The sequence below is a fragment of the Bombus terrestris genome, chromosome 10, assembly GCF_910591885.1.
Source record: "Bombus terrestris chromosome 10, iyBomTerr1.2, whole genome shotgun sequence".
In the NCBI taxonomy this organism is placed as follows: domain Eukaryota; kingdom Metazoa; phylum Arthropoda; class Insecta; order Hymenoptera; family Apidae; genus Bombus; species Bombus terrestris.
The window spans coordinates 20,416,432-20,443,378 of NC_063278.1; the positions used below are offsets into that span (position 1 = coordinate 20,416,432).

Consider the following 26,947-nt stretch of genomic DNA (forward strand, 5'->3'; position numbering starts at 1 on the left):
TAGGCGTAAATTACGAATTGAATACACATAAAATAAGGGATATAAAAACTACATTATATTTGAGTAATTTATTTTTATCATCAATTTACATAAAATGTTCTAAGACTCGTAAAAATTTAATTAAAAAAATATACAGACGACAAAACTTTATTAATATCAAAAGTACCTTTTGATGGTACGTTAGTTAAACATTTGCGTATTTCTTCAATGTCAGGCTTATTTTTACACTTTAATTGTCTGAAATTATATTATACTCAAATTAAAATATACGTTTTATTAGATTGACATTATATGATATTTAAATGTAATATTGTTAGTACATTAATTTACATTGTATTGCATTGTAAATTATGAATCTATATTTTTACTAGAAATATATATTTTTGTAAACATTACTTACTCATAACTTGGTAAATATCGTTTCACAAAAAATATAGCTAAATCTTCAAGGATGGGTTCAGAATGAAGAGCAACAAATTGTTCTCTGCATATCTATAAAAAATAATTATGTATCTATAAGAAAATATGAAAAATGCTTGAATATCCAATTTATATTGATTTTATATTTGTTTATAGTTTACTTACTTTATATTTTGTGGACTGTTGGAGTACTATTAGACTTATACTATGTATTATATTCAAAAACATTGAAATGTATGGATGGCGCAGTAAATTACTTTACTTAGTAGTTTACTTACTTTGTTCATAGCATCTACGGTACAAGGATGAGTCCAAAAACAATCATGTACTGAGACAAAAGTAATATTATTTTTATTACAATTTAGCCCAGTAAGCATCATGTGAGTGGAATCTAGAGAGTGTATAAAGTTTGGTGCAAATGCATTCCGTTGTTTTATCGTATCAGGTTTCCTATAAACATTTCCGAAAATTTTATTTTTGAACATTACACTATTAGATACTAAAAATAACTTGATGTATTTACAAAATTATATACTTGTACTAACCTAACACTAATATAGTCTTTTGAAGATTTTTGTTTCATATAAGGTTGTACAATAGGAAGACCTAATGGGGTAATCCACTCCACATTTTCACAACAAATAGAAGAAATAATTTGAGCACATGCCGTGAACCAATCTTGAATTTCTCTTGCACTTTTAAACATTTGTCTTAAACTGTGAAATGTGCTTTCAGTTAAATATACACCAGCAGGCCAAATATGTTCCTTTGGAAAGTTTTCCATATCTACACAAAATATGAATATTAAAATAAATGTTCATCTCTTTTTGATTTGTAACAATATACCTTAAATCTTTTCTTTTTTGTCCAAATATTCTACACTGAAAAATGAAATTTACCTTTTAACTGTTTTATTATTTGAATTTTTGCACCATATTTTGTTACACCATATACTGTTGTCATCACAGTTTGCTTTATAACTTTTCTTTTTACATATCCTTCCAATATTTGTGCAATTTTAACATTATTTTTTGCATCAATTTGTCGTTGTGTTTCAATCTAAAATGTAACTGAATATTTTTCTTTCCGAAAATATTGCAACCTACAATTTTGTGTAATAAGTAAACTTACAATTGACACAACTTCAGAATATACATCTTTTGGGGTATCAAATGGATGTAAATTAACACTTTCCGCACCAATTTTATCTTTACCAAGTGCTGCATAATGTTGAAGTCCATTACAACTGCCATCTTGATGTACTGGAAACGTAGATATATATTCTTCTACATTTGGTGCTTTTAATGCATTTGCTATTTCCATGCACCCAGCTAAAGTTTGCCATGGTTCCTCTGATTGTTTCCACCACATTTTACCCTTTACAATATAAATACCAGTTCTATTTAAAATTATTTTAAGTATCCTAATTTAAAAAAATTGTGTAGATTTCTTTAATATAAACATGTAATTATGAATTTCTTATATAGCCATTTCATCTTGTCCTTTAATATACTAAAATAAAAAACAATCCTTTTATTTGAAATAAAAACTTACTGTTAAAGGTTTAGTAGCACTGTCAAGTATATTATCCATATTCTGATTTGCATATTCAAGCCGTTCTTTAACAGAATCTGCTTTCTTAAAGTTAGTTAAATTAATAATATGTAATTTCAACCAATCTAATCCATTTGGACCTAAAGGTTTTCCCTTCCCAAATAAAAGTAAAGACCGGCCCAAATCAGATGATAAATGATTTAAATAAGGAGGTACTGGGTAAACTCTTCCTCTAAAATCCAAATTATGTGGGAGCCAAAATATTTTGTTCCTAAACTTTAAAAAAATAAAGATTTCACTATATAGAATGGTATAAATATATAAAATTTATTTAGTTATAAAAGTTATAAAGGAATTAAAAAATAGTCTAATATATACTTCATATCTAATTTAACAGTAATTTGCTTATTAATACAAAATTAATATATTTGAAAAGATAAAAAAACATACATGATTGGCGATGGATAACTTATAAAGAGTATCACACCATAACGAATACATATCATACTTCTTTTGATTATATTGAGCTATTGCTATTGCTGCTTTTTGTTTCTCTTCAACAGTAGCATTTTTATTTATTGGATTTGGTGGAGTTAGTGCAGAAACTGATTGAGGAACATTTAATTCTACAGAACCACCATCTTGAAAAATCTAATTAAGAAACACATACAAATGGAAATTATCTATAATAATTATAATTTGTATTCATTATCAATAAGAGTTATTAGACAATTATTCTAATATCAGAATTACCTTAATTACAATATCGAGTATAGCAGTATTAATTTTCCATGGAATAGAACTAAGCTGATTCAATGAATCAAATATAGGAAATAACTGTTCTGGTTTTGTATTTTCAAATTTATGCCATAAAACACTCTAAATAAAAAATATAAATAGTATACATTTCTTTTATACAGTATAATGTTGAAGATAATATATATATTGTTATATAATAATTAAGTATATATATATTTATATATATACTTAAAAAATAAATAAAAATTACAAGCTTACACAATCACTTGAGATTCTTATAAAATCAGTATTTGTTATAAGATATCCTCCTAAATATATTGAAACCCATGGACTTGGTGGACTACAAGAAGGTAAAAGAAGTGATTCAAATGTTAATGTTTCTAAATGTATCTCTCTATATAATTTTGATACCAGAGGATGTGGTTTAATCTGTAACATAAAAATAAATTTTATGTATTAAAAATATTTAAATAATATTTAATTTTTTCTCTAAAGCTCTCAGATATTAATGAGTTCAATAATCTTCGCAATAGAACTAGCTGAAAATATTGGGTACTATAAAACTTTGAATATTCCAATATTTAATTAATAATATTCCATACAAACCTGTTCTGATAAATAAGTTCCTTTGTTCCTAAACAATGTATAAAATGCAGGGATAGAATATTTTAAATCTTGTCCTTTTAGCATTTCAGGTTTAAGCATAATATCATTCAAGATAATATGATACATAAATTTGCCAATATTTATTATTACATCCTGAGGCCATTTTAAAAAGGTAAAATTTAAAAGTGTACCATATTTTGTTTCCTTATACTCAAAATATTCCCATACAGTACGATTATTCATATTATTTAAATATGGCATTTTTTCAGGATATAAGTACCATTGGAGGTAATTTGAATAAATATTAGTTATTTTATCTAACACTCCAGTTTGTTTCTTTATTTCAATCTATAAATTAAGATTATAAAAATTAAGTGTATGTATATGAAAATTATAATGACAAAGTACACAAATATTTTATCAATAAATGTATAAATATAATTTATATAAATAGTTTCATACCTCATACTTCCTATAAATGTATTTTCCCAATGTAATGTATAATGATTTAAGAGGTGAACTAAAATTTTCTGATCCTGCAGCTAATTGTCTAATTTCACGTAATATAGCATTTACGTAGTATTCTTTATCCAAAACTTCTAAAAATGGATACAAAACCATCAGAGTATTATGAGATTGACACTCCTTTTGTTTTAAGCACTTCAAATTCCTTTCAAAAGCTGCTAATGCTGCATCTTTCCAATAATTTTCTAGTTCCGTAATTTTTGTTCTCTGATATAAGATAAAGAAACCATTAGTACTATATCAAATCTTGAAAATTTATAAAAAGCATTTGTATCTATAAAAGCAAGTGTAATTTTTAAGTATAAAAATTAATATATATCTGAAATATTAGGCAATAGAATATTGCATAATAATATCTTACCAGATCAGTGCTTATATTTTCCTTGCATGGTTTAATACTTGGTATCTCTGTTTCAATTGCTAATTCAGATTGAAGCTGTGTTTCTAACAAATTTTTTAGTTCTTTTATTGTTAATAGTCCTTTTGCTGGACTTTCATAGTTACTTTCCATTGTAACTTCTTCTACAAGTTTACATCTATAGTTTCTATTTAATGTAGTGTATGCTGGTTCAAAGTCTGGCATTAATATCCTAATTACCTTTAATATATTTTCTTGCTGATCAATTTTAAAGTATGACTTACTAAAGATATCATTGAAAGATATATTGTAATTCTTCATTTCAACATTTAATTGTTTGAGTAATTCTGCAAATGAAATAGATTATTATAGTATATTTTTCTTTATACATGCAGGTTCAATCATATTAAAAATTTATATGCAATAAAATATGTTTATATAATTACCAATTAGTTCTTTATTTACAGTCTCATTTCCTAAAGCATCAAATATATATGCATAAGTTTGGGATGTTGGTGTTAAAGAATCATTTTTTATCATATCATATAACTCTAAAACTTTCCCTATTTTTCTTCTGGAAGCATAAGCTTCCAAAAGCATATTGTAAAGCTTAATAATTTCATTACATTCCAAATTATTTTTAACATATTTCCTATATTTCATTAAGGTTTGGTTTGCTCTGCATAACAATCCACAACTTAAATAAACTTGTATATGTGCTAATAAACTTTCAACATAATTTTTTGTTCCATATTTGTTTTCAGTTTTATGTATTTTCATCTTCTTTTGTGCATTATCTCTAAGAGAAACAGTTTTGTTAGTAAAAATTATTATTAATTAAAGTTTCAAAATAATACAATACTAATTATATGTGCAGAACAAAATTTAGTAAATAATAATAATAAATATTTTATAAAGTTACAATATTCAACAAAAGTTAAAGTAAGAATTAAAAGAGAAAAACATATCATGAAAATTTTATATTATTAAAAATTGCTTATATTTCTGCTCAAGGCAATTTCAATATGATCATTTTCAAAATAAAATGATAATTATAAAGCTTAGTACAGTAACAAAAATTAAATTTTATAATAAACCAAGAAAATCCCAATCATATTGTTTGTAATATGTTGTAATGTTTAGTAATGGCTTTAATAAGTAATAATCTACATGCTGCATGACTCTATACATGTATAAAATCACAAAGGAAAGTAATCTATTGATAAAAATAGAGCTATTAAATTGATGGTATAATATGAAAACAAATATTTCAAAATTACATAATTTCATTCTTATAATACATACATGCTTAACTTCAACACATTCTCCAACTTCTGATCTTCCTCCAATTTGGTCTTTTTAATAGAATAAAATGTAGAATCTTTTTGAGGCATATTATTCTTGATTTTGTCACCAATATTCAAATTATCTTTCATTTCATTTTTAGTAACTATATCTACATTATTTTCCTATTAATGAGTTATAAAATAAATAAATATATAACCTTGTTATGCTATAATACTTAAATAATGTAACATTATGTTTGAAGAATCTTTTAAAAATTCAATTTTCAACTATAGAATACTTTTAATTTAGAAAAACTGATTTCTAGTATATCACAATAATATTGTGCTTGACACTATGGATTAATATTTTTATTTACAGAAATGAACTATCATTTTTGAACTAAACTTTTTATAAAAATAACAACCTATTTTTTTATTGAGATCCAAACTTACATATATTTTAATTTCTAAATAATTATGTTTATTATTCTGTTTAATATTTTAATATTTAAAGTAAAGCAAATAATTTAAAACAATCAATTAAGAATAAATTATATAAATTATAAATTAAATCATGTATGTAACTTACAATATTTAAATAAGTTTCAGCATCACAAAAATCATGATAATTTTCATTCATATATCTTGAATCAAAGAGTTGATTAAGTATAACATCTTTACTTTCACATGAATTATCCTTAGTGATATCAGGATTATCAACAAGCATGGATAAATCAGATGCTGTTAACTTTTCTATTTCAGTCTTCTTAGTACTTGCTGTTTTATTTGTTACTATAATAAAAAGGTACAATATTGTGGAATAATTTATGTCAATATGTGAAACACATTTATGTAAATGTAATATCAAATTTTACCTGCTAATAACTCAGTATATTTTTTTGTTCTTTTCTTCATTTCTTTCTTTATGGGTGTATGACCCAATATATTTATTGTTGTTGTACCATAAATACGAATTTGCTGGTATTTGATAGCTATAAATAAAATGAATGTACATTACAGTTATAAGCTTGTAAACATGAATAATTAAAAAATGTATGTGAATGGGAAACACCAAATTCATATCTAATATCTTATACATATAGTACATATGTACGTTAAACATTAAATGACATATATTTAAGATAATATTTATTTATTAATAAATAAATTTATTATGTCAAATACTTATTATAACAAATTAGTTTCCCAACTAAGTTTTAAAATTACTTATCAAAATGACTTTTACTTCATTCATATTTACATTGCTTTGCATTATGAGTTAAATCCCCTAATACATTTACCTTTTACTTTGTATAAATAAAATTTTTTGTGTACCTTTATTATGAAACTTCATAACAAACGTCATGAATACTATTTGATTTTACATTGATAATTTTTCTACAAATCGTTATTCATGCTACTACAAGATAATACATGCTGTTTGTTTTTAAGCATTTTATGTCCCAGTTTCAATTTTTGAAACTACTATATATTATATATTTGTGAAGAAAATCATCTCCAAATGATATGCAAATTTTCTTGAGCACTTTATAGCTTGTAGTTCAGGCTTTGACTGTTACATTAAAGAACAAAAGAAAGTTTAATGGAAAATCAGTACACAAAACACTATATTTTTAGAAAATACAATTATTTTTGACAAAAATAGTTATAAATAGATATAATATATACACTACCATGTATAAGTACTTAAACACTTAATGTAGTATAATTAAAACATTGATATTCTTATTATATTTTCAATATTATGACAGAAGATTGTTTCTCTACTGTTAATTCTTTACTTCTTGCCATAAATGGGATCAAATGTTCTGCTAAATTGATATTGAAACAAAGAATATATCTGTGTCAATCAAGTTTCATATTCATTTTTAATAAACAGCTGACATTTTATAAAATCTATATAAACTTTTAGAGTGTGGTTGCAAATACATATTCCAATCATTTTAAGATCTCAACATTGAACAGGTATACTTAAAGTCATTTAACTTAGGTATTAATGCACAAGCAATTCTTAACCATCTTCAACTGATACATTTTTATTTATACTAATTATATTAACTATCGTTTTCATCCACATCTAATAAAGATGGTAGTCCAAGATAAGATCAGAAGCGAAAATTAATATAAAGAGTTCTATTTAAAATATATTTTATATATTTATAATAATGTGAAAGTGTTCAAATACTTATGCATGATGGCGTTTGTTTATATAAGAGATGACTGTTATCAATATGATAAAAAATATTTAATGCAAAGTTATTATTAATGTAATATACCTATTGTACACAAGTATGAATTTTAAACTTTTTTTTGCCCGCCACCGTAAATATGTCATATATATGTCATAACAGCGCTCAAAGTGGCTATCTTAAAATCAACTTTCGCAGAAAACGATATGCTAATGATAAATTTATTATGTTAAGTAACAGATTAAAAATTTTTCTATATCTACCATAATAAAATTTCATAAAACGCTTAGGTCTAATAGAGACATAATCATGTGCGAAAAGCAGCGCGAGATTTTTCAGGTTAATTACGTTTATTATGTAAATATCATAGAAACGGGAAAATAATATAAATTACATAACGTTTTAATGATGAAATTACAATTGATAAATATTTTAAAATATTATACTATAGCTTGATCATGTAATAACTTAATAATCTCAAAAATTGAAACTTTAAATGACACAAACTCTAAAATATGTACATATAAAAATTACTTCAATCTCATTTTGTAGCCGGCAGGCAAAAAGTAATAAAATGTTTATATATATAAATTATTCATAAAACTGAATTATATACAATGTAAACATACATTTTGATATATTTCCGTGGTAAAAGTTACAGAAAGAGCATAGACGCATTGATCGCTGCATCATTATTACTTGCTTCGGTATGAAGAAAACACCATGTGGAGATATTCGTTCCGTAACGCGTGTTACTAAAAGTTTGTACATTTTTATACGATTACATAAAGTTAACCACTAACTATGTAATAATTAATCATCTCGCAGATAATGATAAATTTATATAAGAAAATTATCATTATTTACAACATAATATAACCCACAAAATGAAAAGTAGCATTTCACATTCACGAACAAAATGAACATGCTGTTAATAGATGGCATCTTGTAGAATGGAAATTCTTAAGATATACTCATTTCAGACAGGGAAAATTTCATATTTACTTGTTAATTAAATATGAATTGTTAATTTAGTTTTAATCTACAACACATCATATTGTTAAATTATATATATATATATGTAGCAATATAAATTGTTTTATCGAATTTTAAATTATTAAAATGGAAAGTGTAAAATTAGAAAAAAGTTCTTTTTTGTAATATTTACAACTATTTCCATTCTGGTAAAGATTAATAAATAATTTTTGCAATATGAATGGTGAATTTAAAATGTTTTGAGTCACGTGAAATAAATTTCTGAAGAATCAAGTTACAGCTTACTGAATTTCTAACAATATTATTTCATTTTTCTGTTATACTCATATGATATATTATGTTACAATATATTATTATACAAACATAAAATAAATGCATACTGGAAATTGTCAGAAATGTCAATTTTAAATTTCTAAAATTTTTAAATTTTATTCACAAAGTTGAAATAGCATTTTAAACATTATTACATATTAAAAAAAGCTTTTCTATATATTTTTTCTCATATTCTAATAAAATAGCAAAGATTCTTTAACAATGCACTAGATAGAGTTAAAATACGAAATATGTATTGATAGGTTGATATAGGTTATAAGAGCTTTCTACTTAGCATCTTCTTTATTTATTGATATTATAAATTTATAAAATGAAATTTTATATGTTATGAAAATATTTTATTTTTAAATGTTAAAGTCATAAAATGCAATTGCATTAAAATTTAGTATATATATACATATTTATTATTAGTATTAAAAATTGCATCTTGCTAAGTACCAAAAACGACCGCTATATGTCACTACTAAATAGCATATACCTTGAGTTCAGTTTTTTAAAAATCCAAATGTGGACTTACCTAATGATACCATAATCACTTGCTCGCTGATCGAATGAGAAACAGTACGTTCTTCTTTACACATTGATTGTTATACACAAAGGATTAGAGTACAAATATTACTTATGTAAGTAAATATTCAGATTGTCTTTCTGTAGTTTATTATATTATATTTTATGTTTATTAATAACATATATTTATTTCCTATCTTTTAGTAATTACAAATTTTGTATTATTTATTTAACGAACATATTTTTGTTCTTCACTTAATTTATGCCTCTTTTCGCTAAATATTATAAAAAATACTTCCTTTTAAATAAATGTTAATATACATTTGTAAAAGTTGTTTTCATATTTTGTTAAGTTGTTTTGTAAGTTGTCATATTTTGTTAAAATTACTACTTCAACAAGTTTGTTGTGAAAGTTCAACGTTTTCTTTAGTATTTTTTATGATTAAAAACAAGTACATTTCTTTTATTATTTATTGCTGTATTAGTAAAATAATACATGACTGAAATATATATAAAGATGACGGCTTCATTAGTGTACATTGAACTATTTTCATTTTGAATCATTAGATCTTAATTTCTGTTTTAAAATGGTGGTCAGTGTATACTAACTATAATCATGACTTAAAATGGTATGCTGGAAATTAGTTTGAAATTAATCATTATCATTACTTTCAATCATACTTCCAATCTTATAAATGGTAAATTACTTATATAATTGAAGTAAATAATATTACAAAATAAGTACAGTATTATAAAAATTGTAATATAAATTTTCTTATATATAAAAATAAATATAAATACATTTGTATAAATTACAGATACTTTCTTTATGCAATATTTAATATCATTTTGAAACTACTATAATATAAATATTTTATAAGATGTAATTCGATAGAAATAGAAAAATGAATTGTTTCGAAAACAATAAGAAAGTGAAATATATTAGGAAAACGATATAAAACGGAATATTTTATTGTGTTATGATTGTATCAAAATAAAATTATATTAATAGTAAGAACATATTTCATTATTTAAATAAAAATATAATTACGATTCTCATGACGGATAAAGTAGGTAGTAATTTATTAGAAAACATTTAATAAACTGTATTATGTTTATATATTAAATAATATATATTATATCTAAGATCTTTATTATAATATTTACAAGTATACTACTACAAAAGTTAAATTTTGTTACACTAGGAACAGATGGTTTTACGTGAACCATATGGCTCCATCAAACGGCACTTGATGTGCATCTGTAGATCTATAAATAGCTAAAATTTGAACTCTTTGTAACATGCAGTAAAGAAAAGTATATTCGCCTGAAAACTACAAAATATGAAGTTAAGATTATCATATATGTTATTTAGTTATACAAAATATTATGATGAAAAGTATATAATGTAAAAAAAAAAACACAAATGTTTATATATTTGAATTTCTTCTTTCTTTCCTTATTCACACTATTGTGTGTATATGCATACATATATATGTATGCACACGCGCTCACATATATATACATATACACGCGCTCGTATATCATACACATATTAATTTAAATACGCATAATTTGAATTATTTATATGATTAAATGTATTTAAAACTATACATTAAAGAGAATTATTTCTGATAGTTATTATTCAAACACAATGATTTTATTCATTAACTATAAAAGCTTTTATTATTGTGATAATTTATTAACAAGGATGGTTTACTTTATCCATCAAAGAGTCATCAGTAATGACCTCTTAACGTCTTATCTCAATAACAGCACATTCAATTAATTGATCAAAGGAAGTATTTCAGTTACATAGCATATACTTTTGTAGCTATAGCAATGACATAATTCTCAAATTATTTAAAAAACTTAAGAAAACAATAAAAAGAAAATAATTAAAAATATTAAAGGAAGATATACACACTCAGTATCATGAAATAAAATTAATATTTTTTATTTCAGACAATTCTTTTAAACCCAAGACATTAATTAATAATAATTGAAAATGAAATATATGTTAATACTATTTCTGCAGTTACTTTGTATAGATCTGAACAGTGCTAGAGAAATTACGTAAGTTCTTTTATTATTCAATTAATATAATTAAAATAGTTATTTTATATATGATTTTATATTAACAACAGTTACATAAAAATGAAAAGTCAAATATCATCTTGTTATCCATCATGTATTTTTATTAAGCTTCTGTTATTACAATATAGTTACTGTAATATAATTTTTAGACATGAAGATATTAAAGATGCAATGTTAAGTTTAGTACACATGATGCGAGAAAATACTGAAAAATTAGAAAGGCATGAGGCACGAGAACGTCAGCTGGGAGAACAATTGAAAAAAGCAATTACAGTATTGACAAAACGTATGTCAACTATTGACTCCTTAAAATTACAATTGACAAAACTTGATGAAAAAGTAATGGGAATAGAACAGTTAATCTCTCAGGTATTTGATAATTAACAAAGTAGTTCTAAGTAACCAATACTAGAGAAAAACTACTTTAAATTTATGTATATTTATCATATTAACTTTTGAAAAAATTTATAATGTGCAACTTTTTTAAAAACTCACATTTTTACAGCAAAACTTTATATATTTTTGCAATAATACATACATATATTATCGTATATAATGTACATGTAATATGTATATAATATAATATGTTATAATATAATATTGCACTAAAGAAAAATTTGTTTCTATTTCATTTAGAGAGATGAACGAGAAAGAATACAAATGCAAAAGACTGTTGATAGTTTAGAAGATTTAGAAAGTCGTTTAGAGGGATGGCTTACAGATATTGAAAATAAAGTATCAGAAGTAAATAATAGACCAGATACTACATTACCTCCACTAGATAATCATGCTCATATTATTTCAAAATTAAATAATACAGAATTATTGTTAATGGAGAGAATTTCAAAAACAGAGTCACTTTTAAAATCTGAAGCAATAAAATTAAAAGAAGCCACAGATGTTCAATCAGGAACAACACAAGCATTGTTGACTGAGGTAAATAGCATGTTTAAATTTTCATTTAAAATTATTATTAAAATCACATTATTATTAAAATCACATGTCCTGTAGATCCAAGATATTGGCACAAGGCTTAGTGATCTTGAAGTTTCACTGGAAAAAATTAAAGAACAATCACAAAACATAAAAAAGAAATTACAAGAACCACAATTTGATGCCATCTCAAATATTGATAATTATACAAGAATGCTACCTTCTATAAAGAAACATTTAGATGACACTTCTGATCAAATTAAGGAATTACCACAGTACGTATCACTACTCTTGTCAACAATATGTTGTTATGAAACATAAACAAAATTTTTTTTAAACATTGAATATACAAACTAAAAGGTTTGTCAGTGCACTAAGTCCATTTGCATTTGTATTAATATAATTTTATTTTCAATTTTTATGAATAATTATGAATTAATCATAATTGTAAATCAATATTATGTATAATTTGATTTAAAATTTTTCTTTGGAAATAAGAATTAATGAATATTAAATTTTATTTAGGATTACTGAAATGCAAACTCTACATAATGAAACTCAAACACTTTTGCAAGAAGCTAAGCATACATTAAAAGATATTGTTACTAAAGGACTTAATAACATTGAAAATAAATTAACAGAAAATAAAGATGAAACAAAAGATAATATAGGAGCACTTAGGTATTGTTATGTAATAACATACTTCTGACACATTTTAGTTCAATTATTTTAAAATTGTAATTTATTTATGACATTCCCCAAATATAATTTATATTATTACCTTGCTTATTCTTTTTACTTGTGTCAACATCACTATTTGTCAACATAAAATAACTTTTTATACACATAATAAATTCCTTAATCTTATATTTTCAAAATGTTTGTATTTATAATCGTATTCTTTAAATTGAATACTATAAGCATTATTAACAGTTATGTTCCTTTGAATAAAAAAATAAAATTACTATGTATTTTGCGCAAGAATATCATAAATAAATTACTAATTAGTTAATATTATCTTTCTAAATATAACAATTCAATAATAATAAAATCTTATTGAGTATTTCGGAGGTTTTAGAATGGACTTGGCAAATAATGCTGAACATGTAAATCAAGAATTAAATGATCTTGAAAAAGGGCAATCTGTAATAGTATCAATGGCTGATCATGTCCTAGATACTAAAAGAAGAGTTGAATATGGTGTGCATCAAATTCTTCTAGAGGTAGGAGATTTAGTGAAAGCACAAGGTACAAATATTAATAACACTCTAAATCAAAGATTTGATGGCATATCAAATGATATTATGGACAATCAAAATGGAGCTTTAGCAAATTTAACTACAAAGATGGAACAAGAAATGAATCAGGTAATGATCAAAAATATATTTTTGTAAAAGACTATTATTGAACATTAAATATATTATATTTATTAAATTTATTTGTATTAAATTTTTTTTTAATAAAAGGTGTGGCGACAAATAAATGTCATGTATCAACAAATGACAGAAAGTGCAAAAGCATTAGACAAATTACATAAGCAAAATGAAAAATACGTTAATGGTACAACTTCTACCATGGGTGGAATGGAAACTAAAGTAAGAATTGATATTGAATAAAAAAAATGCTTAATATATTACTTTAGATACTTATATGCGTGTATTCTTACAGGTAAGCGAAATAACAAAACGCATGACCGAAGTTGATGATAATTTAAATTATCTATTAGGAAGACTCTCACTGGTGACACAAGAATTTAATCAAATTAAAACAGGATTAGGTAATGCACTTGATAATATTAAAGCATCATTTAAAGAAGTTCAAGATAAAGCAAATGATTTAAGACATCCAGGACCACACCCAATACCTGAAAATTACAAAGAATTTAATGAATTTGATAACAATAAACCGGATGGTAAGCTTTTACCACATACTGACAAACACATTTTTAGTCCTCAAATTAATTAAACTTCATATTTTTAAAACTGTAATGTATAACTTTAAGAATTAGACTATTTTATTTTTGTGCTAAATGTAATATGAAAATTTCTTAACACATTTCATCCATTTAATTTAATTTTTATTGGATTTTTTACGAACTAATTTAGAAATGTTCTCTCTCTAAAGTTTAATAATTTTTATTTGAACTGAAATATTTGTTTTAGTTGTGAAAATAAAATAAAACAATATCAATTTTATATCGAGGATATTTTCATCGTTAATGGCACATATCAAGTTATGTTCAGGATTTGTTTTCTACATCATTAATATATGTATTAACATTCATGGTAATAATGTGTATCATCATCATATGCTATATAAGTGTTTAAAAATGTATCATTTTAACTTCTGTTTAATGATAATGAACATATAATTTAAAAATATAAATACAAATGATCTTTATCATTACATTTCAACTATGAGCATTGTAATTTTTAAATATCATGATATGTATAACTCAAACTGTTTTTAATATATTGTTATAAATAATTATTATATAAATAAAATACAAATAATAATTAAGATTTACAATATATTAGAGTCATTAAAATATAAGAAGCCTGGATCAATATATTTTTATACTGCCATATTTTATAATTATAAGAAGTTTAATCAAAAATAAAAATATGAAAGTATGTAACATAATAAAATTGTAAATATATATAATATTATGCATAATAAAATATTAATATATACTTCCATACAAATTCCCAAGGTACAGTTTCATACATCTTTACCAAAGAAATTTTTCTACTTTAAGAGCAGGAAAATTTCTTCACTTTAAATATTATTTGTACCTTTTATTATTAAATTTTCTAAAAGTGTAGATTATATTGTAACTTTATTATTGATTAAGAAATTATTTAAGGAAAATACAATGAAAATAAAATAAATTTGCATGCAAAATATAAATGAAAAATATAAAAAATAAAAGTAAATATAAAATGAGTAAATGACTTTTTCTTCTATTACATGTATTACAATACATTTATCAATATGAGTAATTCATATTTACTATTCCAAATTTTAAATTTTTTATAGAGTGCTATAATTTTATTATATGTAACATACACATAGGCATCCGCAGATATCTACATATCTACATACTTTTATTTAATTATTTAATTTTATAAATCGTTTGTCACAATTTGCGTTGAAAACAATTTTTAAATTTATATTTTAAATACCACTCCTTAAATAAATATGATTAAATATTATGCAAACAAATTAACCCTTTCACAAAAACAATATAAATTAGCATTTTATGAAAAAGACATGTACATTGTCATAAAACAGATTTAAAATAATACTAAAACTATGCTTGTGAGAGATACTAAATAGCAGAGAATTATTTGTGATTACTATATGTGATATATATATAATTGTATAATGCATATCACTAATCCCATTATATTGTTATCTTTTTACTATAATCAAAATGTATTAATTGATCATATATATATACAAGAAATGAATTCATTACTAATGATTGCTTTGTACATTATAATGAATTAATCTTTGTTACTTTTTATTTCTAACTGCATATAATGGAAAAATTAACATAATATATTATTTTTACAACAATAAGATTTCATATCATCATTCATCTATTTCATAATGGTATTTTGTACGAAAATTTTAATTGTAATTTTCACTTTTTATATTAAATACAATTTAGAAATATTAATAGTACGTATATTGAAACTTACTATGTTTTGAATATAATGTCATACAAATTAGTATTTTTATTTCTTTAATTCTGTGAGTAAACAACTTGGTATAAAAATGAGATGTAGTAAAATTCAACTTTGTAAAATTGTATTTTTTTCTTTTATATTATAATGAAACTTTTTTCAAGCTGCATAAGAAGTCATTGTATTTATTTTATATAAACAATTTTATATATTACTACATTTTAGGGATATTATACAATTATCATATTTGCATTTAAACTTCATTACATTCGCTCATAATATGGTGTTCTCACTATACCCTTCACTTAAAAATATAATTTTATATGTACATTTAATAACATTAAATTTAATGTATAATAGTATTTATTATATACTGTATAATCCTAATGTATTAGTTTTCTATAATTTGTTATTATAGGTCCACTATATCCAGCTAAATAAAAACTAATATTTTATATATCTAGAAAATTTTATAAATATTGAATAACTTAAATATTTAAAAAACTGTGATTATATCGAATGTTGTTTATCTCATAATCAAGGCATAAAAACATCTGATTTTCAATTAAATATGCAAATACAATTTTTTATTTTTCCAAATATTAAGTTTAAATTTTGATGCTAATTATGCTATTATAATAATATTATAAATACTAAACCTTTTTAATTACCTTGTAAACAAATCACAAAACAGTTTGAAAAAATGTAAATGTATGAAATATTTACACAAAATTATATTAACACTTTTTGTTAACACTTTCATTAAATCATCCACTATATAACATTACACTGCAAAATATAGACACAATCAAAAATTATTTATTAGTAAACTAAAGATTTATTATAAGTATTTTTTTATATAGATAGGAAAATAACAAACAAATCTTAGAACACAAATTTGCAAATCATACACACAATTATATCATGTCAATGTTTCTAACATTTTCTTTCGTAACAATATAAAACAACTTTTCTTAGAAAATGGGAAATCATACTAACTTAATATATTGCACATATAAATGGAAAGTAACATTTTATAAATGCTGCTTATAATTGCTTAGTAAAAGTTTAATTTCAGTTATATAGTTATTAATTTTTTTTATAAGACATGTGATGAATATACAGCTTAAACTTTTTATTTTTAAAATTGGAACTGATTTGAAAATTTAAAAATTTGTCAAATTTGTAGATTTGTTACAATAACAACGATTATGAGATAATCACTATACATGTGTTTTACGTAATATTAAAAATTTGGATATGTGCCAACTGAAAACAAATATACATATTTTAAAACAAATATATATGCACTTCTTTAATTATAGTTTAAGCAATGATTGCTATTTTGCCAGAAAAAATAAAAGTTTATCAGAAAATTAAATGATTATCTTCAAATGTTAAGATGAGATTAATTATATTTATATATATTAATATATTATAAAATATATATATAGTATATTATTGTTTACAGTAATTATCTTGCAGATATAATAATTTTCAATCATTTAATTTATGAAATGAACTTGGTAGGTGAATCGATTAATAGCAAATTGCTATAAATTTTACATATTTAATAATTTGGATTGTTGAGCATATTAAAAAAATTAGAATTGAATTCACAGATGAATTTCAAATCTTTAATGTTATATGATGAAGTGTACCAATTCGTTCCATATATTTCTTTATGAGAAAAAAATGTATAACTTGCTAAAAATTTATCATAATTTTTGATAGTTTTATATTTTTGAGCTGTTAATATTTAAGCTATATGAATTGCATTGGATACTTCACATTAAAGCATATTCATTAATCATAATGGACGACCATTTATACTATATATGAGAAAGATTAACAACTAACATCGACTGCTTGCTTTACAGTACATTAGATACATTAACAAGCTCCCATGATAAGCTTTGGTTATTTTAGTAACATTGTAAGTAATTTTTATTACAACTCTTTGCAGTGCTACATTTCTAGATGACATTTTATGTTTTAATTAGATTAATTAAGTTTCTAGAATATTTTTATCAGTAAATACCTAACAATGTAATAAGTCTAAATCATTATTTGCATAGTTTGATGATTCTCTTAACTGTCTACTTTCATACTGACTTGTTGCCCACATGTTGTTACTATTAATATAACTTATGTGGATATCTCTAGCAGAAATATATTAGCACAGCAAAGAAGTGTTGATTGTAACCTATATACACCCCCAAATGCATTGGAAACGTCATTAAAAATGCCTACAATATGATAAGCAGTGAGTTAGAAACTTATAACATATTGCACATACTCAGGCTGAGATTTTCTTACATATTATAAAAAGTGATGTAAGGTCTCAGCTGAGCAATTATTAATGCCATTTTCTTTATTAATCTTTTTTTTTTACAAAAGAATTATTTAAATAAAGTTATGTAATTAAATTCGGAGTATTGGACGCATTATATCGGAATGCATTACATTAATTTTCTAAGAGCGATGAAGAGTGCAGGATACTTGTAATTCGTTTATATTTATTTCTGAATGCATATAATATACAATTGCCTTGGCAGTTTATAAGTACTGAACAACATTATATATTCAATGAACCACATTTTTGGATAGTTACTGTTAACTCAGTTTAAAGAGAAATGTCTCTATGTAACCTAAATAAAATCATAAAATGTACATTTACTAAATGTTTATGTACTTATTCAAATATAAGTAATAAATATATTATATTTATATGTATAAAAAAATACAAGATATATGAGATAAGCATAAGAATATTAATAAATATTGTCAATTAATTTTATGATTTTACAAGTTATGCCATTATAAAAAATGCTGGAAATTTGTGATAATGAGTGGATATAAGAAAATGTAATATTTATATATTTTTGAAGTATCCATACACTCTTTTCTAAATTATACTCTTAGAATTTGTCTAAGGTTAAGCAGCTGCTAGCTTGAATCACTGGATGTAGATATGCGCAGCTGACGTTTGCTACGCCTTTGGGGGTGTGAGTGGTCCTAGCTGCTAGTAGAAGCAATAGGACTAACAGGGCTCAAAGGACTACGTGCAGGATCCCTGAGACAACCCGTCAATGTAATAGCTACTTTGCGACTTCCAGCATCATTACGATGTTCACACAACCAAATTCCTTGCCACGTACCCAAAGTCAATTTGCCATCAGTAATTGGAATACTCAATGAAGAGCCCAGAAAACATGCCTTTACATGCGCTGGCTATAAATAATACAATTATATCTATGTATAAATTTATAAGTCTATTTTTATAAAGTTACTATATTTATAATTAAAAAGAAAAAAGCTGAACTTTCGTTTTAAAATGATTTGCTATTAAAAAAATATAATTATCAGCATATTGTTTTCTCTTATATTTAATTGCATTATTTTATTAATATAATATTTATAAACTACAACAAAAACTCAGAGATCTATATATATAATGCACAGCATAATTTAATTTCAGGAATAATAAGAGATATTTCATAAACTTACCATATCATCTGGTCCTTCACAACTGTGTCTATAGGCCAAACCTTCAGGAACTATTTTATTAAGCATCATTTCTACATCATCTCTAACATCTGGATCCCAATTTTCATTTAGTGCTAAACTTGCTGATGTGTGAAGAACTAAAAAATAATGGAAACTATTTATGTTATAGGAAAATATCTTTATAATACTTGTATTAATTCTATGAACATTTTATTACTTCGTCTGGTTAATATAATTAGTTTACTTAATACATTACCTATAAATATATCATTTTTATTTCCACAATAATAATAATATAGAATTTTCAATAAAATGTTATTGTTTTAACAATTTATTAAAATGTAGCAAAATGTATACATTTTCTAATTTTACCACGGTAATTAATAGTATCTAATATTAACATACTTTTCTACATTTTTTTTTATCTTATCAAGTTTATATGTATCATTAAAGGTTATCAGTAATAAGAAAGAATATTTCGTATTCTTCTTTTTAATAGATTTTAGTATATTTTTTAATTTTCTCTTGGATTGTAATCCAAATTACAAATAAATATATTTGTAAATAAATGTTTATTGCTTTGTATTTACATACATAAATATTATATATATATATATATATATATATATATATATATATATATATATATAATATAGTATTATATATATACTATTATTATGTTGTATTACTATACATGTGGATATGTATATTAGTAAATATGTATACATATACTACGCAATATAAATATTATTTTCCAGAGAAATGAAATACATTAAAATTGAACTTTTACTTGACAAAAAATATAAAATTTATCAATGCTTTGTCTAAAAAATTTTAATAGCTTTCTTCTGTACTATAATGTTATGTACTATAAATTACTTTTTATTAGAGAAACTCACTTACTTTGTATATGACAAAGTCCGACTGAAAATTCGCAGAGTTCAGGAATTCTTCTTAAGATTTCCTCGGTAACGTGATGGATACCTCGACGCTGTGGTCTTAGGTTAATCTTTGTTTGAAACCAAGCAGAGCCGATTTGAATTCTTCTATTTGACGAGGCCATGATATGATATACGCTGTAGAGATTACACACTTAACTAGACTCGGAATAAAAATTTTCTCGCAAATCGAAGATACGGTAAAATCTATTTCAAGCGAAAAATCACAAGAATACAGTCCACTCCATTGAATATAGTATGCGTCTAGTATCTTCGCCGCTTGCCGGCTACAAGATGTATGGATTTACCCACATCTTTTAAAGATTGTCTAATTGCATCTGCTATATTTCGTATTCATAAAAAGGTTATGAGAAATAATGATTCAATGTGCACATACGATCACGTTTACATACATACATACGCTCACCTTCACCTACACGGAATATCATAAGTATCAGGTACGCATACTAACAGCGAAAAAACAAGATGATAAAATTATTTCGAAATAATTCATCGTATCCCTAAAAGATTCGAAATCTTTTAACAGAAAGTCCGCTCGGTAGAATTTTAACAGTGATAAGCCATATTGTTTGCCATATCAAGTGCCAGAGAATAAATAAATCGAATGGTAATCTAAACAATAATGTAAGTTGCGTTCAGTAATGGTACGTTTTCTACTAGAACCATTGTATTTCTTATTGATTGGTTCTGATATAAGCGGCAAATTAAAAATTATAGATGTCGAATAAAGAGAGAAAGAGTTATACATATATAATAGCAATAACAATTCTGTGCATTCAGGAGTAACAATTTTTAATATTATAAAGTTATCATTAATTTAATCTTCCTTATACGTATATACATATGTATAATCGTATAAATAATTATTCATAATCAGAGCTATCAATATAATTGTTATTGACATTGTCTTATGTTTTATTGCTTATATAGTACCATATAGAAACGCTTATGTTATGTATTATATTATATTATGTTATGTCGTATATTATATTAAATAAAATAGAAAATTAAATACTATAAATGTATCAGATGAAAAGAAAGATACAGTAATTATTCATTTGAAACAATATAGGAAAAATTATAGATTTATTTGCTTAATTTCATGTAAACGAATCGAATAGTTCTTCTAAAAATATATTATTTTATTGTATCAAACCTCAATGAAAGTAAAAATATTTAATTTAATAGATTTGTTTCATTAGGTAATACATTTCTGATTTTACTAAATTTATTATTACGCGCGGAAAAACCGCTTGTCCTTATAAAAGTAAGTTCCATTAAGCTACATTCATGAGCACCATATTATATATATTTGTATTTTATGAACAAGTACTAGCAGATAATATTTTCTAAAATTAATTTCAGAATAAAAGCAAATCGGAAGTAGTATATAAATTCAATATTTTCAAAACTTCCAAAACTTTTGAAAATATAAACTTCACAGAATCTAAATTGTATTCCTCAATTTTAAATTATTGGATAAAATAATAATTTTTAATCATTCTTTAATTTCATTATAAAGTTCATTTCATTTTATATAAGTAAATACTTGTCTTTCAAAACAGATTAATTATTCAATAATAACTACAATGTATTATTCAAACTTAAGAATTGTTTTAATATGTATGTAATATACACATAAAAAATCTTTTGTATAGGGTTACTATTGTTTACAAAGCAAGTCAGAATATTATCTTTCATCTATTATTTGTATCAATTTCATAAGTTACAATAAATATAAAAAAATCAGAATGTCCTGCAAATCACTTTATTGTTTGTGAACAATGTGGATAGTCTTAAGTCTCAGGGTATACAAAAACTTTACATAAAGGAGTTTGTAATTTTATTTATTTATTTTTTAATTATATTAACTTTTTGACAATGTAAGATAAATTAAATTTGGGAAATGAGAGGCGGATAATAATTAAGAAAACATTAAAAATAGTTTAAATTTAATTAAAACAGAGAATGTATATATTATTTATGAAACTATATATTGATTCAAAATACAAATTTGTATATTTAAAGAATTTATAATAAGAACATTACATAGTTTCATTAAGGAAATAAGCTTCCTTTTGTTATCTTAATTACCTTTTTATGCAATGTAGAATTCAGATATTTCTGATTTTTTAAAATTCTGAACAGTAATGAAAGTCATATATTCTATATATTACTGTATTTATTGAATATTGTATTGAATAAAAATATATAATATACAGTAAGTTATTTAAATTTATAAACTAATTATACAAATTTATAAGAGAAGGTATAATATAATAAAAAAAAAAAAAAAAAAATAAATAAGTATTTTTATTCTTCCCATATAACCAGACTTTAAATTTTTATTTATATATCTATGCTGGACAATATCTTGTTATCAATATGTGTATTATGAAAATCACTCTACATATAATTGTAAATCTGGATTGATTTGTATAATACTATTTTCTAATTCTCTAATATTACAGATTGGATTTTCTCTTAAATCAAGTAACTTTAATTTATGTTTTGTTAGTAATTGTAATATTTCTTCTAAATTATTTAATTTATTATTTCTTAATGATAAAACTTCAAGATTCTGTAACATAGGAAACTCTTTTAAATTCTCCATTTGATTGCTTGAAAGTGACAATTTTCTACAACTTTGGAGTAAAGATAATTGATTTAAGGAATGTGATAAATAATTTGCACTAAGATTTATTTGCTCAAAAAAACTGAGATATTCGTTATTGCCGAGTGTGGTTAAATTTAATCCAGAAAGATCAATTTCTATTTCTGTTTCTTGATCTTCTTCTATATTCCATAATTCAGATATTTTGTATTCAATTATGTATTTGCTCTCTGAAAAAAATTCATTGTTAAATTTCTAAATTGAAATAACAAATAATTAATTATTATAATTTAATCAAAATTATATTTTAACATGATTTTATATATTTTTCTAACAATTAATTCTATATCTAATTTTATAGTATTTATAAAAGTCACTAATTTTAGAATCAATTCTCCAATAAGGACAATCAATTTTATCAAACTTAAATTCTACAAATTAAAGCAATATTAGCAACTGTAACATTTATATAAAATTTTTCAATTTTTTTAAATTTATATATTCAGCAATAATATAAACTTACTTAACCTTAAATAATCTAGAAATAAGTTCTGCAGAGTGTTTCAACCTTAACCAGACCCCTAAATATCTTCTTTATCTTTGTATAATTGCAACTTGTGCTGCTATCATATCAGACACAACTTCTTCTTTTACAAAGTGCATCACTACTGATTAACGTCTGAGCACTTGTATTAAGACATACCCAAACATTGTCTTAGAATTTTATTTTATCAATATTCAATATCACTTTGAGACTATATGATAGACGATATATGTATAGAATAAATTTCTTGCCAAAAAATAAAAATGACTTTCAAAAAACTTGGTAAAAATTACCTTAAAATGAAATTTCTTTTCTACAATATTTCTTTTTTGGAACCATCATATTATATCTTAAATATTTTCTAGTATCATTAGAGTTAAAAGAAATATGTAGCTGTTTGGTTAAGGATGAAACATTTTTTATATATATCATTAAATTTTTATAATTTATTCATTAAATATACTTACGTAAATCTTTATAATAATTAGACCGAAGAGAATCAATATTAACAAGAACATTCAAATTTGTTAAAATATTTTTATAAAACTGTATAAAATCGATTTTCCTCATTAGAAGAATACTGGTTAAATAACCCCACTTATTATTAGGTTCCATTTTTACAAGTTGTTTATAACTTGATAATTGTTCTAGTAATTGATCTTTATTAGAACAGGATTTATATTTCCTTTTTCTATATATCCATTTCTGTTTAACACAGAGTAAAGGATAAAGTATTTCTTCAATTCCTATCTGAACATTTTTTGCTTCATTTAACTGTTTTTTAAATTTTCCAAACCACAATTTCGAAATCTTTGTTTCATATAAAGATTTCCATTGAACGTTCTCATTTTCATTATTTATTTGTAGACATACTGACTCGGCTAGTATATTTTTATTAGCAAAAAGGATCACATTATTATCTTGTATTAAAGCTTGAGAAAGGATAGGAAGGCATTCATGGGTATCTAATAACCATCTTTGATAGAACCAAGCACTAGTATCACTAGGATCTGTGAATGTGGCATTCATGACCAAATCTAATTCTAAAAGGAAAATAGTAATTTTGTTATACATATTACAAAATAGTGTCAATTAATTTATTTTATTATTATTACTATTAATATTCTATAAAAGCATTACCTTGTTTCTTTTTTTCATCAATATTGTTTTGGTTAGAATCATGAAATATTTTTGATAACAATAAACTCCTGTAATGCCAGGAAGAATAATTAGAGAAATTATTTAGAATCTTTGAAGTAGCAAATTCAAATTCTTCTTCAGGAGAAATTCGTGCTTTTTGTACAACAAATTCCCTATAATTCCAACAATGAACTAAAATAGACCAAAAATAATATTTGTATATTTTACTACTTTGTAAATAATAAAAATAAAAAATTTAATAACATTAGTAACTTACAATTTCTGTCATCCAAATTTAAATACTTGGTGCATAACATTAGTTCCCTTTTCCAATCACAATTTACTAAATGATTCATAATCCATATTCGTTGATACCATACCCAATAAGATTTAGGATTTTGTTTTAAACAATCTTCAGTAAGTCTTAATTCACTTTGATAATACTCCTCCAAAAGATTTTCATCCCTGTTTATAGTTATATTATATGTTATATAATGTTCATTTTGATGTTAATTTTTACTCATAATTGTTAAATTTAAAATTGAATAAATTTGCTGCTTATATAATATTTGAATTTAAATATATATATTTATTATTCTGTATTAGACAAATTTTTCTTCGTAAATCTTAAGTAATTAATATATATATATTTATAGTATCACTGTATTATGTATAATATGTTATACATAAAAAATTATATTAATAAAATATCAAATAAGATGTACTTATTATTTAATACTAAAGAATTCAAATAGCTATTAATTATTAAAAAAATATTAAAGTTATTGCTACCACATAATTACCAATCCTTATTTGTAAATGCCTCTCTACGAATATTCCATAAAGTATAAATATCTGGATTTTGCTTTACCATACGTTCAGTAACCGTCATTAATTCTTCATCATAAATCTTATCGTTTCTCTGTAATATATAACATTAAATAGTTACATTTTAATAAATTTAACTAAATTACTTTTTCTGTATTTTAATTTTTAATTTGGCTGCTTATTATTTAACTATATGAGATTATATAAACACAATTAGTACTATAATATATATTAAGTGATATATTTGTGAGATTACTTTCTTAAACACAATACTCATGCCAATTCTATAACGTGAAAGTTTTTCAGCTCTTTCCTTCTTCTTCAATGCTTCCTGTTCTGCAGTTGTTTGAACTTTTACTCTGCCATGCTGAAAATTTATTATTTTTTTTTATTGCAAATTTAACCATATCAAATGTGAAATATACAAAAAGTATATATAATGATCAAATAATGGAAATGTTACATCAAAGGAATTAAATTATTTTATTTCTTTATTTATAGTATATACCACCTCTGATAGTTATATTTAAGTACTAATAATTTATAGGGATAATAATAAAGTAAAAGTACAGTTAAATATTAATTTTAATTACCATGTTGAATATCTCTCCTAATCTTTTTTAATACATAGATATATTTGAAACTTTTACCTAACTTTGAGGTTAAGTTTGTTTGTACTGTTTTAATTATAAATACATAGATATGTAATATATATATTATATATATGTATCTTATTTATTAATTAATAACTATACTTCCGAAATTAATAGCAAAGTTACATTATAAAATCATAACTTCATTTTTTTTTCAAACATCTAGTTCAGCTACGAAGCTTTAGATATTAGTTGACAACTATTGACAAGCTATATAATATACGCGCGCACAAATGTACATGTGTATCACCAAGTATCATTTATATTTGATGATGCTATTCGATTCAATATTTAACATTAAATTCTTGGTTTCTTTTATTCACAGACAATATGTAAATTACCGACTGTAATTTACATACTTTATTTAACTGTTACGCGGTTGTCACGCCTGCGCAAAATATATAGATACAGAAGTATAATATA

The 26,947-nt window shown here is 23.4% G+C and overlaps 4 protein-coding genes across 14 annotated transcripts; 1 reads left to right on the top strand and 3 right to left on the bottom strand.

Moving 5' to 3' along the window:
* Window positions 1–53: 53 nt before the first annotated feature.
* On the bottom strand, window positions 54–9,592 carry LOC100645737 (DNA-directed RNA polymerase, mitochondrial). 6 transcript variants are annotated; one of them, XM_048409511.1, is made up of 19 exons: window positions 8,348–8,715; window positions 6,844–7,081; window positions 6,384–6,500; window positions 6,098–6,300; window positions 5,528–5,691; window positions 4,669–5,021; window positions 4,226–4,569; window positions 3,802–4,071; window positions 3,340–3,687; window positions 2,992–3,162; window positions 2,728–2,853; window positions 2,425–2,625; window positions 1,975–2,250; window positions 1,552–1,797; window positions 1,320–1,479; window positions 966–1,206; window positions 699–870; window positions 401–492; window positions 54–237 (listed from the first exon to the last, which is right to left on the bottom strand). In XM_048409511.1, exons 2-19 carry the CDS (start codon window positions 6,872–6,874, stop codon window positions 117–119), a joined length of 3,636 nt encoding a protein of 1,211 aa, XP_048265468.1. In that variant the 5' UTR covers window positions 6,875–7,081; window positions 8,348–8,715; the 3' UTR covers window positions 54–116. The 6 variants fall into 6 exon arrangements, 5 of the variants coding, with proteins under 5 accessions (XP_048265468.1, XP_048265469.1, XP_048265467.1 ...); XM_048409512.1 differs by lacking the exon at window positions 8,348–8,715 and adding an exon at window positions 7,806–8,146; XM_048409510.1 differs by lacking the exons at window positions 6,844–7,081; window positions 8,348–8,715 and adding an exon at window positions 9,565–9,592.
* LOC100645857 (centromere-associated protein E) lies at window positions 9,537–20,131 on the top strand. Of its 3 annotated transcripts, none has more exons than XM_003403319.4 (10): window positions 9,537–9,670; window positions 11,520–11,630; window positions 11,801–12,020; window positions 12,288–12,587; window positions 12,663–12,859; window positions 13,110–13,265; window positions 13,663–13,951; window positions 14,051–14,179; window positions 14,253–14,496; window positions 19,758–20,131. In XM_003403319.4, exons 2-10 carry the CDS (start codon window positions 11,563–11,565, stop codon window positions 19,778–19,780), a joined length of 1,626 nt encoding a protein of 541 aa, XP_003403367.1. In that variant the 5' UTR covers window positions 9,537–9,670; window positions 11,520–11,562; the 3' UTR covers window positions 19,781–20,131. The 3 variants fall into 3 exon arrangements, with proteins under 3 accessions (XP_003403367.1, XP_012175417.1, XP_012175414.1); XM_012320027.3 differs by lacking the exon at window positions 19,758–20,131 and adding an exon at window positions 14,747–15,001; XM_012320024.3 differs by lacking the exon at window positions 19,758–20,131 and having other exon boundaries at window positions 14,253–14,641.
* LOC100646132 (UPF0047 protein YjbQ) lies at window positions 18,785–21,328 on the bottom strand. Of its 3 annotated transcripts, none has more exons than XM_012320023.3 (4): window positions 21,197–21,328; window positions 20,690–20,862; window positions 19,787–19,923; window positions 18,785–19,510 (listed from the first exon to the last, which is right to left on the bottom strand). In XM_012320023.3, the coding sequence occupies exons 2-4, from the start codon at window positions 20,847–20,849 to the stop codon at window positions 19,295–19,297; spliced, it is 513 nt and encodes a 170-aa protein (XP_012175413.1). In that variant the 5' UTR covers window positions 20,850–20,862; window positions 21,197–21,328; the 3' UTR covers window positions 18,785–19,294. The 3 variants fall into 3 exon arrangements, with proteins under 3 accessions (XP_012175413.1, XP_012175412.1, XP_012175411.1); XM_012320022.3 differs by having other exon boundaries at window positions 21,152–21,301; XM_012320021.3 differs by having other exon boundaries at window positions 20,690–21,065; window positions 21,152–21,301.
* Window positions 21,329–23,037: 1,709 nt separating this feature from the next.
* Window positions 23,038–26,880, bottom strand: LOC100651666 (geranylgeranyl transferase type-2 subunit alpha). Of its 2 annotated transcripts, XM_048409518.1 has the most exons (7): window positions 26,465–26,880; window positions 26,128–26,238; window positions 25,847–25,965; window positions 25,321–25,508; window positions 25,044–25,235; window positions 24,371–24,946; window positions 23,038–23,589 (listed from the first exon to the last, which is right to left on the bottom strand). In XM_048409518.1, exons 1-7 carry the CDS (start codon window positions 26,465–26,467, stop codon window positions 23,147–23,149), a joined length of 1,632 nt encoding a protein of 543 aa, XP_048265475.1. In that variant the 5' UTR covers window positions 26,468–26,880; the 3' UTR covers window positions 23,038–23,146. The 2 variants fall into 2 exon arrangements, with proteins under 2 accessions (XP_048265475.1, XP_048265476.1); XM_048409519.1 differs by lacking the exon at window positions 26,465–26,880 and having other exon boundaries at window positions 26,132–26,238.
* Window positions 26,881–26,947: the final 67 nt, after the last annotated feature.